We start from the raw sequence: 13,048 nt of genomic DNA, 5'->3' as shown, positions 1-13,048 counted from the left end.
GGCAGGGCAAATGGGGTTAAGTGACTTGCCCAAGGTCACATGGCTAGGTTTTGTGTGTGTGTGTGTGTGTGTGTGTGTGTGTGTGTGTGTTAAGTGTCTCAGGCCAGATTTGAACTCAGGTCTTCCTGACTGCAGGGTCACTGCTCTCTATTCACTGCGCCAGCTAGCCGCCCCTTAGTTAATTGTTTTTTGAAAGCAGGAAAAGTGCATTAGCTTGAGAATGAAGTGTCTTTCCTTCTCTTCTGAGATCATATACTCAGAATATAAACTCCCATTGATCCAGGTATATTTCTGATTTTCAGAGAAGAATTTAATTCAGCAAGTATTTATTGAGTGCCAACTATTTGCTTATGAAATCAAATGCAATTAAATGGCAATTTTGTGAGAAAGATATAGAGCTGTGTCCCCAAGGTTATACCTTGCTTAGGTTTAAAAGAATTAATCACAGTACTCAATACCCTAAAAGGTATCTTTTTTTAAAGGTAACTTCCAAAATTAATAAAATCCCTTTAAGGAGTCAACTACTTATGTGTTTGAATAAAAAAAGTTAACAGGTAAATTGAAAACTATAAAATATATAAATAGTAAATGACTATATGCTTTATTAATTAAATTAGTTAAGAAAAATGAAAAGAAAAATAAAGGAGATAAAATGTTTTCAATATTAATAACTCATGAATACCAGGTTACGGCCTGATGCTCACCACTAGGCACATCTTTATCATGGATAGGGGATCAGCAGTAATTCATCTGATACAATTCAGATGGCTCTAGACTGGATCTGGCCAATTCTGTTCTGTGCCAGTCCGTATCCTAGAGAAGGATGAATCATGTCCTGTGGCTAGCAAAGATACCCCCAAATACTCCCTTCCACTGCCACAATGGAGACACAAAAGAGGAAGGATCTAGGCACCAACAGGACAGGTACTTCAGCTGAACTGCTCATTTCACTCCCTCTCAGCACACAATCTGGTTAATAATATATATGGGCTGTTTGATCCCTATTCCCATTATCTGGCTCCCCTGACCACCCAGCAGAAGTATCCTCCTGACTCCAGGGCCAGCACTCTATTCACTGCACCACCCCCAGCAGAAGTATCAGTGCAATGCTTCTGTTCCATTTAATGGTTCCCCACAGCAGGGCAGTTGTACTCCGGGAGAGGAAATCTACTGTGAGCTGAACAAGGCACCACAAGTGTACTCTTCTGCCTCCACATTTGGCAGTAAAACTTTCTTTGTATTATACCAGGCTTTCAGGTATAAGATGAATTATGGTAAAGCAAGGGTGCCACTGTATTTAAATAGTGGCTTGAAATTTGGATAAAGAATAGTTCCTTTTTTAGACAGTGGTTAGTAAAAGTAAAACCAGTTACACCATTGGAAGAGAGACTAGAATTATTTTTATTTCATCTTTAGATCAGATGTGAAACTTTTATAACACTGAAGGTGCTGGAAGTACCTTTCCAGTGCACTGGCCAAATCCAACCCTGTAACCATTACCGAGGCAGTATCCTACAAAAGAAAAACAGAAAAGGTTCATTAATGAGACAACTAAGTAAACCAGAAGATGCAACGAGTGCAAAAGAGTAATAATTTATTTGAAATTAAGCATTTGAAGAGAAGGGTAGAAAGAATACTGAACTAGAATTTGGGAGATTTGGGCAGAGTCCTGAATCCATCACAAACTGTGTGATCTTCAGCCAGGTCACTTAGTATACCAATATCAGTTACCATCTGTTAAATGGAAAACTAAATTATTTGATCTGAGGGAGCTAAGGACCCCATGAACTCTTCAGATGAAAACTATCATTTAGATGCACAATACATAACAAATATCATATGACAGAAACTTGGGAGATGTTGAAAGAATATGAAGTTGTTTTTCTGACTTCTAAATTCCCATAGTACTTACTAAGAGCTTACTACAAGCTAACTGTTATTGGGGCTCTAGTTTGTCCATATCCTATCTCCTTCACTCAACTGGAACCTCTTTGAGAAAAGGGACTGTGTTTTCTTCATCTTTGTATTTCTCCAGTATTTAGTGCCTTGAACATAGTAAGTTTTCAGTAAATGTTAATATGTTGACCGCTAACAGGAAGCCTTGCTTGTACAGAATGAGTTTAACTCAGATGAGCTTCTGGGGCAGGGGTAGGGAACCTATGGCCTTGAGGCCACATGTGGTCTTCTAGGTCCTCAAGTGTGGTAATTTGACTGAATCCAAACTTCACAGAACAAATCCCCTTAATAAAAGGATTTGTTCTATAAAACCTGGACTCTGTCAAAAGGCTGCACCCAAGGACCTAGAAGGCCACATGTGGCCTCAAGGCTGCAGGTTTCCCATCCCTGCTGGGATTTTTGAAAGGTGGGGATTTGTGGGAAGCTTCCTAACCAAAGTAGGTATTTCTATGTGGTTGTCTCTGGGTATATTGATCCTTGGGAAGGCAGCTAGAGGATCCATCCAAGTGTTTCCCCTTCTCTTGGGTAGACTGTGGATTGTAACCACACTTGGTACGCCCTGTTGTCTAGTGGTTAGCCTTCCAATATAGGTGAAAATTTGATGATGAGGCCTTCCTAAGACAAGACTACTTCTTGATCCTGTGATCAAAACAAAACAAAACAACTTTCTGAGACTGTTCTATCCAGCCCAGAATGTTAGCAAGGCCCAGCCCTAACACAATGACAGGACGCAGGGGTATCAAGAACTGAAGTAAATGTTAGATACATATTCCGCCCTCACATTTTATAATCTAGTAGGAGAGTTAAGATCAATATACAAATAATTTATACATGAAGCAGGATGTGATGTGTCATAAGAGAAGAATTCAATGTGATGGGAATTAAGAGGAAGGAACTGTTTTTGGCTGGGTCTGATGTGGGAATTAGGAAAGGCTCTCTGGAGGAATGGTGGCATTTGAGTGGAGTAACAGAGTGGTTGGGATTTTTACAGAATTTCATAATTGCAAGAAACCTCATCTATATCTGCCGTCTAGTCCGAGCCATACCCTAACAGAAAACGGTATCACCATACTTTTTCAGGTAAAGGGGAAAACTTGAAGGCAGAGGAAGTAGACCTAGGTTTCAAAGGCTGAGGGAGGATCATGCTAAGTGAGCTCTTGTAAACGCAGATCCTTTTTTCACAACTGACAAGAAGAGAAACAGTGACCTATAGTGGCTCACAGCAGAAGTGGGCTGGTAGAATTCATTTTTTTTTTTTCATATCATTACAACCTTGAAGCTTGTTGTTAATTGAGTCCCACAACATTTAGGTAAAATATTGCAAGTCAATTTCAGGAAGGTAGAAAAAAAAAGGAAAATTTAAGAATAGTTGAGAACAAATCTGGAGGTAAAATAGGACAATAGGATTCGGAATTGGAACCTATTCCAGAGGCTATGACGTCCAACCCTTTTATTTCACAGATAAGGAAATTGCTGCATAGAGAAGTTAAACAAATGGCCCAAGGCCCAATGGTTAATAAGTAGGAGAATTAAGACTCAAATAAGGATTCTTGGACTCCAAATCCTATGCTTTCCCCACTCAAATTATTCTAACATTCCAAAATGAGTCATCCTAATGTGAAAATGTGCTTAATAGGAATGTAAGTATAGAGCTCATATCAGAGTGCATGCCATCTTGGGAAGGGAGAGTGGAGGGAAGAGGAGAAGATTTAAAATCTTACGGCAGTGAATGTTGAAAACTAAATATAAATAAATTAATAAATTGGAAAAAAAAAAAGCAAAAAACAAAATGAGTCATCCAAGATAGACCGAAAGATTTATCTTTTCTTCCTTCCTTCCTTCCTTTCTAAAAATAGTCACAAAAGAAACACAAAACCAGAGACAGAGAAGATCAGCCACTTGCCCATAATTTGTCAGTTACCACTAAATTGAATAGAAAACTCTCTGAGTAGTCACTATTCGATCAGGCAGTAGATAGAAAAAATAACGAATGACTTCTGTGAAAATGAATTCTATATTCTCGCCTTTGGGTTATTTTTAAAGACATACTTTACCCATAACATAAGAACAAAGAATGCATCGAGGGTTAATTGGTGTAAACATCTTGGAAAGAAATATGGTATTATGCAAATAAAATGACTAAAATGTCCATACCTGTTGACTCAGAGATTTTACTGTTGGGCATATATCCCAAAGAGGTCACTGATAAAAAGAAAGTCCCTACATACACCAAAATATTTATAGCACCACTTTTTGTGGAAGCAAAGAATTGGAAATAAAGTAGGTGCCATTGATGGGGTGATGGTTAAATAAACTGTGGTTCATGGTTGTAATGTAATAAATGTAATGTAATGTGCTGTAAAAAAATAACAAATGATGAATATAGGAAAGATCTACACGAACATAGCAAACTAAAGTAAGCAGAGTCAGAAAAACAATATGTACAATGACCACAACAATGGAAAAATAAAAAAAAAACAATTACCATAAAACTGCTGAAACCTAATGTTGCAAAGGTATAAAAACAAAACAAAAGCAACAAGATTAGCCCTAATGAAGAGATATAATACTCCTCCCCCTCCCCATTGTCCCACCTTGCTCCATTATGGTCCATGAGTGTGGAACACTACATATAACATTAGATTTTTTCAATTCAACACTACATATAACATTAGATTTATTCAACACTACATATAACATTAGATTTATTCAATAATTCAATTATTAGATTTATTAACTACTTATTCAACATCAATTTATTCAACCAATGCTGATTAGTTTTGCTGAAATTTATTTTCTCTTCTTTCTTAAGAAAATGTCATAAGAGATAGCTCTATGGGAACAAGAAGCAGAAGGATACAAGTGGGAATGTAGGAGATCTTAAAAACAAAAGACATCAGTAAAAATGTATTTTTAAAAGACTGCATGTAGCCCAGTGCTGAGGGAACACAGCTTTTAGGATTTCCTGAACAAACCAGAAAAAGCATGATCAGGAGATATGAGGAGAGACAACAAATGCCACTCAAGAGACCCAAGAAATCTGAGGACCTAGGAAGTATATAATAGAATCACAAATCCTAGAATCCGACAATTGGAAGGGGGCTCAGAGGTCATCTAGTCCAACTCCTGACACACAAAACTCCTCCATCACAGCATTCCAGATAATTGGTGAACCAATTTCTGCATGAATTCTTCCAATAATGAGGAATTCATTACCTAATGAGGCAGTCTATTTCATTTTCAGACAGCTCTAATTTTTACAAAGTACTTTCTTTTAAATCAAAATCTTCTTCAATATAATTTATACACATTAATCCTCTTCTTCCCTCTGAGGCTGAGTAGAATGTCTTATATCCTTCTTCCACATGACAGTCCTTCAAATATTTGAGGATAGCCATTACATTTGTACCCTTTGCCCATCAAAATCTTCTTTTCTCTCATAAGATCCTCCTTTTTTTCCAACTGTTACCCATGGCTTGGATGCAGTCCTTTTACTATCCTAAATCATTCTATCTGGATAGCAAAGAATGAACAAATTTAAGAAAAACAAACATTTATGAAGCACTTACTATATACTAAGCACTGGGGATACAAATACAAGGGCAAAACAGACCCTGTCCTCAAGGAGCTTACATTCTAATGGTGGAGGAAGGAAGAAAATAAGCCTTTCTTAAGCACCAACTATGTACCAGGTAGTTAGGTGGTGCCACGGATAGAGTGCTGAGCCTGAAGTCAGGAAGACTCTTCTTCCTGAGTTTGAATCTGGTCCCAGACATTTACTAGCTGGGTGACCCTGGCCAAGTCACTTTACCTTATTTGACTCGGTTTCCTCATCTGTAAAATGAGAAGGAAATGGTAACCAAATCTGGTATCATTGCCAAGAAAATTCTAAATGGCGTCATGAAGAGTCGGACACTACTGACCAGTGACAAAACGTGCCAGGCACTATGCCAAATATTTCACAAATATCATCTCATTTGATCCTTACAACAACCCTGTGAGGGTTGTTATAGAGGCAAGTGCTATTATTATTACCATTTTGCCGATGAGGAAACTGAAAGAGGCAGAGGTTAAGTGACCTGCCTAGGACCACACAGCTAGTAAGTTTCTGAGGCTAGATTTGAACTCATCTTCCTGACTATGGACTCAGTGTTCTGTTCACTGTGCCCCCTGGCTGCCTCTAAAGAGACCATACACAGAAGGGTTAGGTAGCCAGGGAAAGAAGTTAAGCTCCAAATTAGCAATTTCCTTCCCAAAATGTCATTCCCAAAATCAAACATAATTTTCTAAATGAGATTTGACCAATGCATAGTATAAGAGGACTGACTATTCTTTTCCTGGTTCCAGATATTTTATTCCTATCAATGCATTCTAAATTTATACTAGTCTTGTTACCATAGACCGTGGGCTCATTCTGAGTTTTCAGTCAAGTAACGTCTTAAAACCTTTTTCAGAAAGTCCTCTTGTATGCTTGACCTGAACCGTCAACCTACCAAAAGGACCAAGAGCACGACATAATGTGAAAAGCATTGAACTTGAAGTCAGAGACCAGGGCTTGACAACTTTTCTGAGCCTCAGTTTCCCTATTTGAAAAGGGGACTTGATGATCTCTAAAATCTTTTCCGGCACTTAATAATCCATGATTCCATGACTCTGAGCAAATAACTACTATACTCAAATAAAATTGGCAAATGCAAAGACTGCTTTTGGGCAACATTTACTTTACCAAATAAACTATATAATAATTTAAAAGATATGATTGTAAAACTAGAGAAAAATATATTAACCACAATCTTTCTTTTTCTAAATGTATTTTTATTTATTTCATTAGATATTTCCCAATTATATGTAAAAAATTTTAACATTCTTTTTTTCAAATTTTGAGTTCTAAATTCTTTCTCTCTTTTACTCCTCCCTGAAAAGGCAAGCAGTTTGAAATTGATTATACATGAATCACAATATCTCTTAATTACTACTGAGTTCCTGATATATAGCTCAAATGAGAAGAAAATAATAAATCATTTAAAGTTAGGAGAAACTCGATCTCAAATTTAATAGTTCTTGGCTTTTCTAAGAAGCAGAAAGTATTGAGCAAACTAGTCTGGCCAACATATCCTAGAATTATCTTTTTTTTTTTTTTGCTTTTTTTGGGAGGGCAATTGGGGTTAAGTGACCTGCCCAAGGTCACACAGCTAGTTTTTGTGTTAAGTGTCTGAGGCCACATCAGAACCTAGGTCCTCCTGACTCCAGGGCTGGTGCTCTATTCACTGTGCCACCTAGCCACCCCTTTAGAATTATCTTCTTAAAAAACTATAATAGTTCATACTAGTGATTCTAATGCCCTGGGCTCTGCATCCTGGCCTATGGCAATTTGCCACAACCAGAGCAAACTAGGCTGCTCCAGAGGCAGTCTTTAAAGCATACATTTTCTATCACCAAACACATTCATCTCCCTTTCAAAATCAATATCATATTCTGATTCTTTATCTTCCCAGATCCTTCTTCATTTCAGCCCGACACCAAGTTCTGGCATCTATCACTCTGGTTTAAATCAAATGCACCAAGACAACATTTGTCAAGAGACAAAGTTCTTTCTTGTTGTCTTGTTCGGTTTCATTATTTTTATGTCAGTCATCTACTGAATTACAATGCTCAGAAGACCCATTCCAGGGAAGTAAAAGAGGTTTTTTTTGTTTGTTTGTTTGAAACACATTAATAATCTATCAAAATTACTAACAGAACAGCAATTTTCTCTAAGACAGGGGAAGGATCCATAGCACATAAGAAAAACTTTTTTCTCAATATTTTATAAATCTTCCTGTATGACAAGTAACTCCTGGACTGTTAAAATGGGTATTTTGAGAGCACACTAACTCCTTCAGATCATTAAGGCATTAGGAAGAACATCATTAAACTGTGAGATACACAGAATGGAAAGACAATCCTACTTTTTGCAGGAGGACATGGGACACAGTGGCAAGTACATTTATCCTGACTTTATATAGAAAGCTGCAAGGTCAAATCTGTTGTCACTTAATGACGTAGGACAGGAGATGTTAGACACACTGCTTCAATGAGTGGAGCTCTCTTAACCAGCTAGATAGCATAGCAGATAGAGTGCTGGAAATGAAGACTTGAGCCCAAATCCCATCTCAGGCTCAGTCATTTAACCTCTCTCAGCCACAGTTTCTTTATCTATAAAATGAAGATAATAATATCATCCTATGTCCCCAGGTTGTCGGGGGGATCAGATGAGAACATATGTAAAATGCTTTACAAAATTTAAATGTAAACTGAAAACATTATACAGATGTTGTCGTTCAGTTGTTTCAGTCATATCCAACTCTCTTTGACCCCATTTGGGGTCTTGCCAAAGATACTAGAGTGGCTTTACATTTCCTTCTCCAGCTCATTTTACAGACGGGGAAACTGAGACAAACAGTGTTAAGTGACTTGCCCAGGGTCTCACTGCTAGTTAGAATCAGAGGCTGGATTTGAACTCAGGAAGATAAAAATATTATTATTATTTACCAAAAATAAAAATAAAATTTTAAACTTTACTCTCTTGTTCTAGAATACAATCACTTCTCCTTTGGTCAGGGGGAAAAAGTTGATGTACAGAGTCACTGGCATTGATATTTGAAAAATAAAAAGAAACAATGTCCATAAAACTTTTTTTTTTTTAAGAAGACTATAGGGTTGCAAAGAACCCTGGAAATCATTTAATCCTACTCCTTCATTCTACAGGTAGGGAAACAGAGGTTCTGAGGTTTCATTATAGCTTGAGGTCACACAGCTAGTTATTTGCAGAGCTAAGGCAAGAATGTCGTCTTGTGCAGTCTTTTGGGTTTTGGGGGGTGGGGTAGGGTAGGGAGAGGTTTTTTTCTTCCCATTATTACCCAAACAGTGCCATGACTCAGAAGAATGAAGTCTTCATAAAGATGCATGGAAAGTCCCTTAAAAATAATATGGTTAGTCTAGCCTTTAAGGAGAAAAGTCCAAAGCTTCTCTCTCTATATGGTCCCAGAGACTGTATTCTGACCACTTGTTTTCTTGACAAAGAATGTAAACTTGAGGGCAGTGACCATTTCCTTTTATTGTCTTTGTATTCCCAAGGCACAATACAAAGTAGATGCTTTCTGAATAAGCCTATCACAGCTTGGTCTACAAACAAACGAGTCCTACTCAGCCTGGCAAAGGCGAGAATCACTGATCTGAGATTTGAGAGATGTGAGTTCTAATTGTGCCAGTTTAGTTGTATGACCTTGAGTAAGTCACGTAGGAAGGTTTCAGTATCTTTCATCTGTAAAAGGAGGGACCTAAAATGAAATCATCTCAAAGGTTACTTCTGGCTCAAATAAGCTACAAGGCAACAAACAAGTAATACGATTGATATGTCACTGCTGGTAGTGCCCAGCCCACTCCTTTGGAGAGCTAATGAGTGGTGAAAGCCCCAAAGGCAGGCAACAAGGGGGAAAACCAGAATTAAAGGAAATGGAAAATCCCCGAATTGGATAATAAACTTCTGAATAGCCAAAGTTGACAGTAGTTATTTTGTAGAATCATAGAAATAGAGTGTTGGAGGGGACATAAACCATAATAAACATGTCAAAAACAAAAACACCATAATGCTGCTGTGACATGGAAAAGAGAATTATAAAACTAATAGGATTTCAGATGTGCAAAAGGCATAAATTCAGGTGGTTGGAGCTTTCTCTGAGGCCCTAAAATTCTGTGCTTTTGTGGTTCTGTTCTCTGTGTCAAAGCAATATAATGAGCTCTTTATTTTAGTCCACTAATGAGTTACTCTTACCTTGTCTATAAGTAAACTTCTTCTTGTGGAGATAGGCTATAACAATGAAAAACTATAGCAAAATCTATTTTTTCATAAAATCCCCTTTTAATAGAAATGCTGGTTTTACAAAATGAAAAGGAATAGAAAAGAGGGGTGTGATAGGCCAAAATCCCCTCCCTCTCACAGTGTTAGGTTAGTTTTTCCCTAAATGATGATAAAGCTGTCCACAGGCTTGACTAATCAAGCCTCAAGTGTATTTGTCTCAACACAGGTTCCTGGGAGCCTCTGTCCACAGCAATATGAGTTCTAAAGTAACAAAAAGGCCACACATGTGGAGTCAGGGACCTTTAGATTTGGCAAATATCCCAAGATCGAATAAATCACCACACCCTGCTGTGCTGACTAGATATGTTTCCAGATAGAGATGAGGGGGGCTGTGTTTACCAGAGCTAAGTGTTGGAATATGCTTGTTGAATATCCTTCCTGTGCTGTGGCTAAGCAAATCTCCTTTTGTTCATTGCTGGATATCCTGTGAGTGCTTCATTTCATCCTAACATCCATCCTGAACTAAGCAGCTACCAGCCTGAAACAAGCCCACCCATAATGAGGGGCCTAATGAAAACTATAGACTTCTTAGGTCATTAGTACCGAATTTCCAGATAGTTTTATTGTTAATGATGAAGAAAGAGAGGAACACATATTTTGAATACCTTAATTATTAAATTAGATTTTTTTTTTAGTAAAATTCTTAGTGTTATTTAGAAATAGTGTGATTCAGTAGATTAATAACCTCAAACTCTAATCACTTGGCCACCTTATCCTTATCCCCTAATAATCCTTTATTTTTTTGGAGGGGCAATTGGGGTTAAGTGACTTGCCCAAGGTCATATGGCTAGTTTTTGTGTTAAGTGTCTGAGGCCAGATTTGAACTCAGGTACTCCTGACTCCAGGTCCGGTGCTCTATTCACGGCACTACCTAGCCGCCCCATGCCCTAGTAATCTTAATTTCCTTTTAATATTCCATTAATTCATCTAAAGCCCATCTAAACATATGTGTTTATTTTATGTTCTCTTTTATGTATTTCTTTTCACTTATATATCTTTTTGACAGAAAGGAACTGAAAAAGTCATTTAAGTTGCAGAATTTAGAATTGAAAGTGACCTTAGAGCAAGAGTCAGCCTGTAGGTCAAATCCAGCCTACTGTCTTTTTTTTTAAAAGATTGGTTTTGACATTTTTAAGTGTAATTTTTTATTTAATTTAATTTAGATGTAGTTTGCCAATTCCTGCATTAGAGATCATCTGATCCAATTCCTTCATGAGGCAAACAGATAAGGAAAATGAGACCCAGCGAAGTGAAGTTACTTACATACAGTCACAGTAAGTTAATGGCAGAGCAAGGACAGGGACCCAGGTCTCTTGACAGCAGGGTCAGCAGTCTTTCCACATTATGACACACTATGCTCTATATGAAAAACCGAGTGGGAAGGGACATTTCCAAACCATTCAAAACTACTTTAGAGTCAAGGGATAAACACAAGGCAAACAATATAAAGTATACCTTTCCCACTCAAATATTACTGCAGATGTATCATTGTTATGATTATTTAGCAGCTATTTAAAAAAAAATAATGCTTTGTTCCTCAAGTATAGATAGTGTGGGAAAGGAAACAAGCCTACAAATATATCTGCATGAAAGGTCAAAAATGGAATATTGGGTGGAGAGTGGGAAAGGGCAGAACTTCTGCAAGGATCATACAAGCATATGACAAAAGGCTTGGCTTTAATAAATACTTGTTAACGTGACAACATGTGGAGGGATCAGGGTGTTCTTACCTGTTATAATGACTTCATCTCCATCTTGCAGAAATTTTCGGGTCTGTCCATTCCCAAGATCAATGACTTTAGTTCCCCGCCATGACAATTCCAACATGGACCCAAAGTTTTCAGGATTCTTAACAATGGAAATTGGGAAAATAGCAATAGAAATACCATTTATTAGGCACAGTGACTTATATATATATATACATATATATGTATGTATATATACATATGTAGATATACACATATATATATAAAGTGTTTAATAAAAACTGATAGAATCGAGCACTTCTTTATTAATAATAATACGTATGGTTGACACTCAGGGGTCACAGGATTTCCTACAAATTAAAGTCACTGATATGCCCAAGAAGGGGAGCCCCCATCTCAATATATCACAGACAGAGTCAAAGACCTGATCACCAGCACATCCTGTGTTAACTCATTCCTTAGGGATGGAGAGGTAAGTGTTAACATTTGGTATTCTCTTATTTTTAGGAGACAGGCATATCACTAACCAGTTTTCTCATAGGGCTGTTAGATAGAGTACATGAAATAATGGACATGGATTATCTAGTTCTTTCTTGCTTTTTTTTTTAAGTGGGGCCCATAGAAGAAAAAGTCCAATTTATGAACACTATCACAAATAATGACAACAATAATAACCAACATTTATATAGCACTTACTATGAGCCTTAAGCCCTTTACAATTATCATCTCATTTGATCTTCACAATAACTCTGGGAGATAGGTAACATAACTAGTAAGTATCTGAGGCCAAATTTGAACTCAGGTCTTCCTGAATGCAGGACCAGTGCTCCATCCAATGTGCCACCTACATGCCCCACTTAAAAGCATTGTAACCCCCATTTTACATATGAGGAAACTGAGGCTGAGAAGTAAAGCAGCTTTTCCAAGGGAGCAGGTAGCAGAGCTGGGATTAGAGTTAATGTGCTCTAGTTCCTAGTCTGGCATTTTTTTTCCTACTGTAGCATATCCTCTCCCATTATACTCTAGAGGCTGCAGTTAACCAAATACATTCTGTTTAACATCCTCAACCATCAACATACCAGAACAAATGAAGAAGACAGTGTGGTAGAAGGTAAGAGTCCCAAATTTGGAGTTGGAAGAGCTGGATTCAAATCGTGGCTATTTTTTCTTCCCTGTGTGTGACCCTGTGATCTGAATAAGGGCAAGTCATTCAAACTCTTTGAGTCTCTATTTCCTTATCTGTAAAATGAAGGTGTTGGATGAATGACTTCTAAAAATCTTTTTCAGTTCTAAATATATAACCTTTTATCTCCTAACATTGCTAAACTTCTGTTTCCACATTTGCCATATGGTATTAGAGAAAGAAAGAAAGAAAAAGAAAGAAAGAAAGGAAGAAAGGAAGAAAGGAAGAAAGAAAGAAAGAAAGAAAGAAAGAAAGAAAGAAAGAAAGAAAGAAAGAAAGAAAGAAAGAAAGAAAGAAAGGAAG

The 13,048-nt window shown here is 37.4% G+C and overlaps 1 protein-coding gene across 1 annotated transcript in view; it reads right to left on the bottom strand.

The window, feature by feature from the left end:
- Positions 1-1,383: 1,383 nt before the first annotated feature.
- FAH (fumarylacetoacetate hydrolase) overlaps positions 1,384-13,048 on the bottom strand; it is a 59,508-nt gene continuing 47,843 nt past the window's right edge. The window contains exons 13-14 of the mRNA XM_069098675.1: positions 11,587-11,704; positions 1,384-1,512 (exon numbers count right to left, since the gene is read on the bottom strand). Coding sequence (XP_068954776.1) covers positions 1,433-1,512; positions 11,587-11,704 — 198 coding nt within the window. The 3' untranslated portion in view covers positions 1,384-1,432. The remainder of the gene's footprint in view (positions 1,513-11,586; positions 11,705-13,048) is intronic.

Source organism: Petaurus breviceps, unplaced genomic scaffold (assembly GCF_028583685.1).
Source record: "Petaurus breviceps papuanus isolate PSGF00001 unplaced genomic scaffold, PetGlider_PUasm1.0 37, whole genome shotgun sequence".
Taxonomy (NCBI): Eukaryota; Metazoa; Chordata; class Mammalia; order Diprotodontia; family Petauridae; genus Petaurus; species Petaurus breviceps.
The sequence above is the reverse complement of the archived record's forward strand: the minus strand, read 5'-3'. Positions and strand labels throughout refer to the sequence as shown.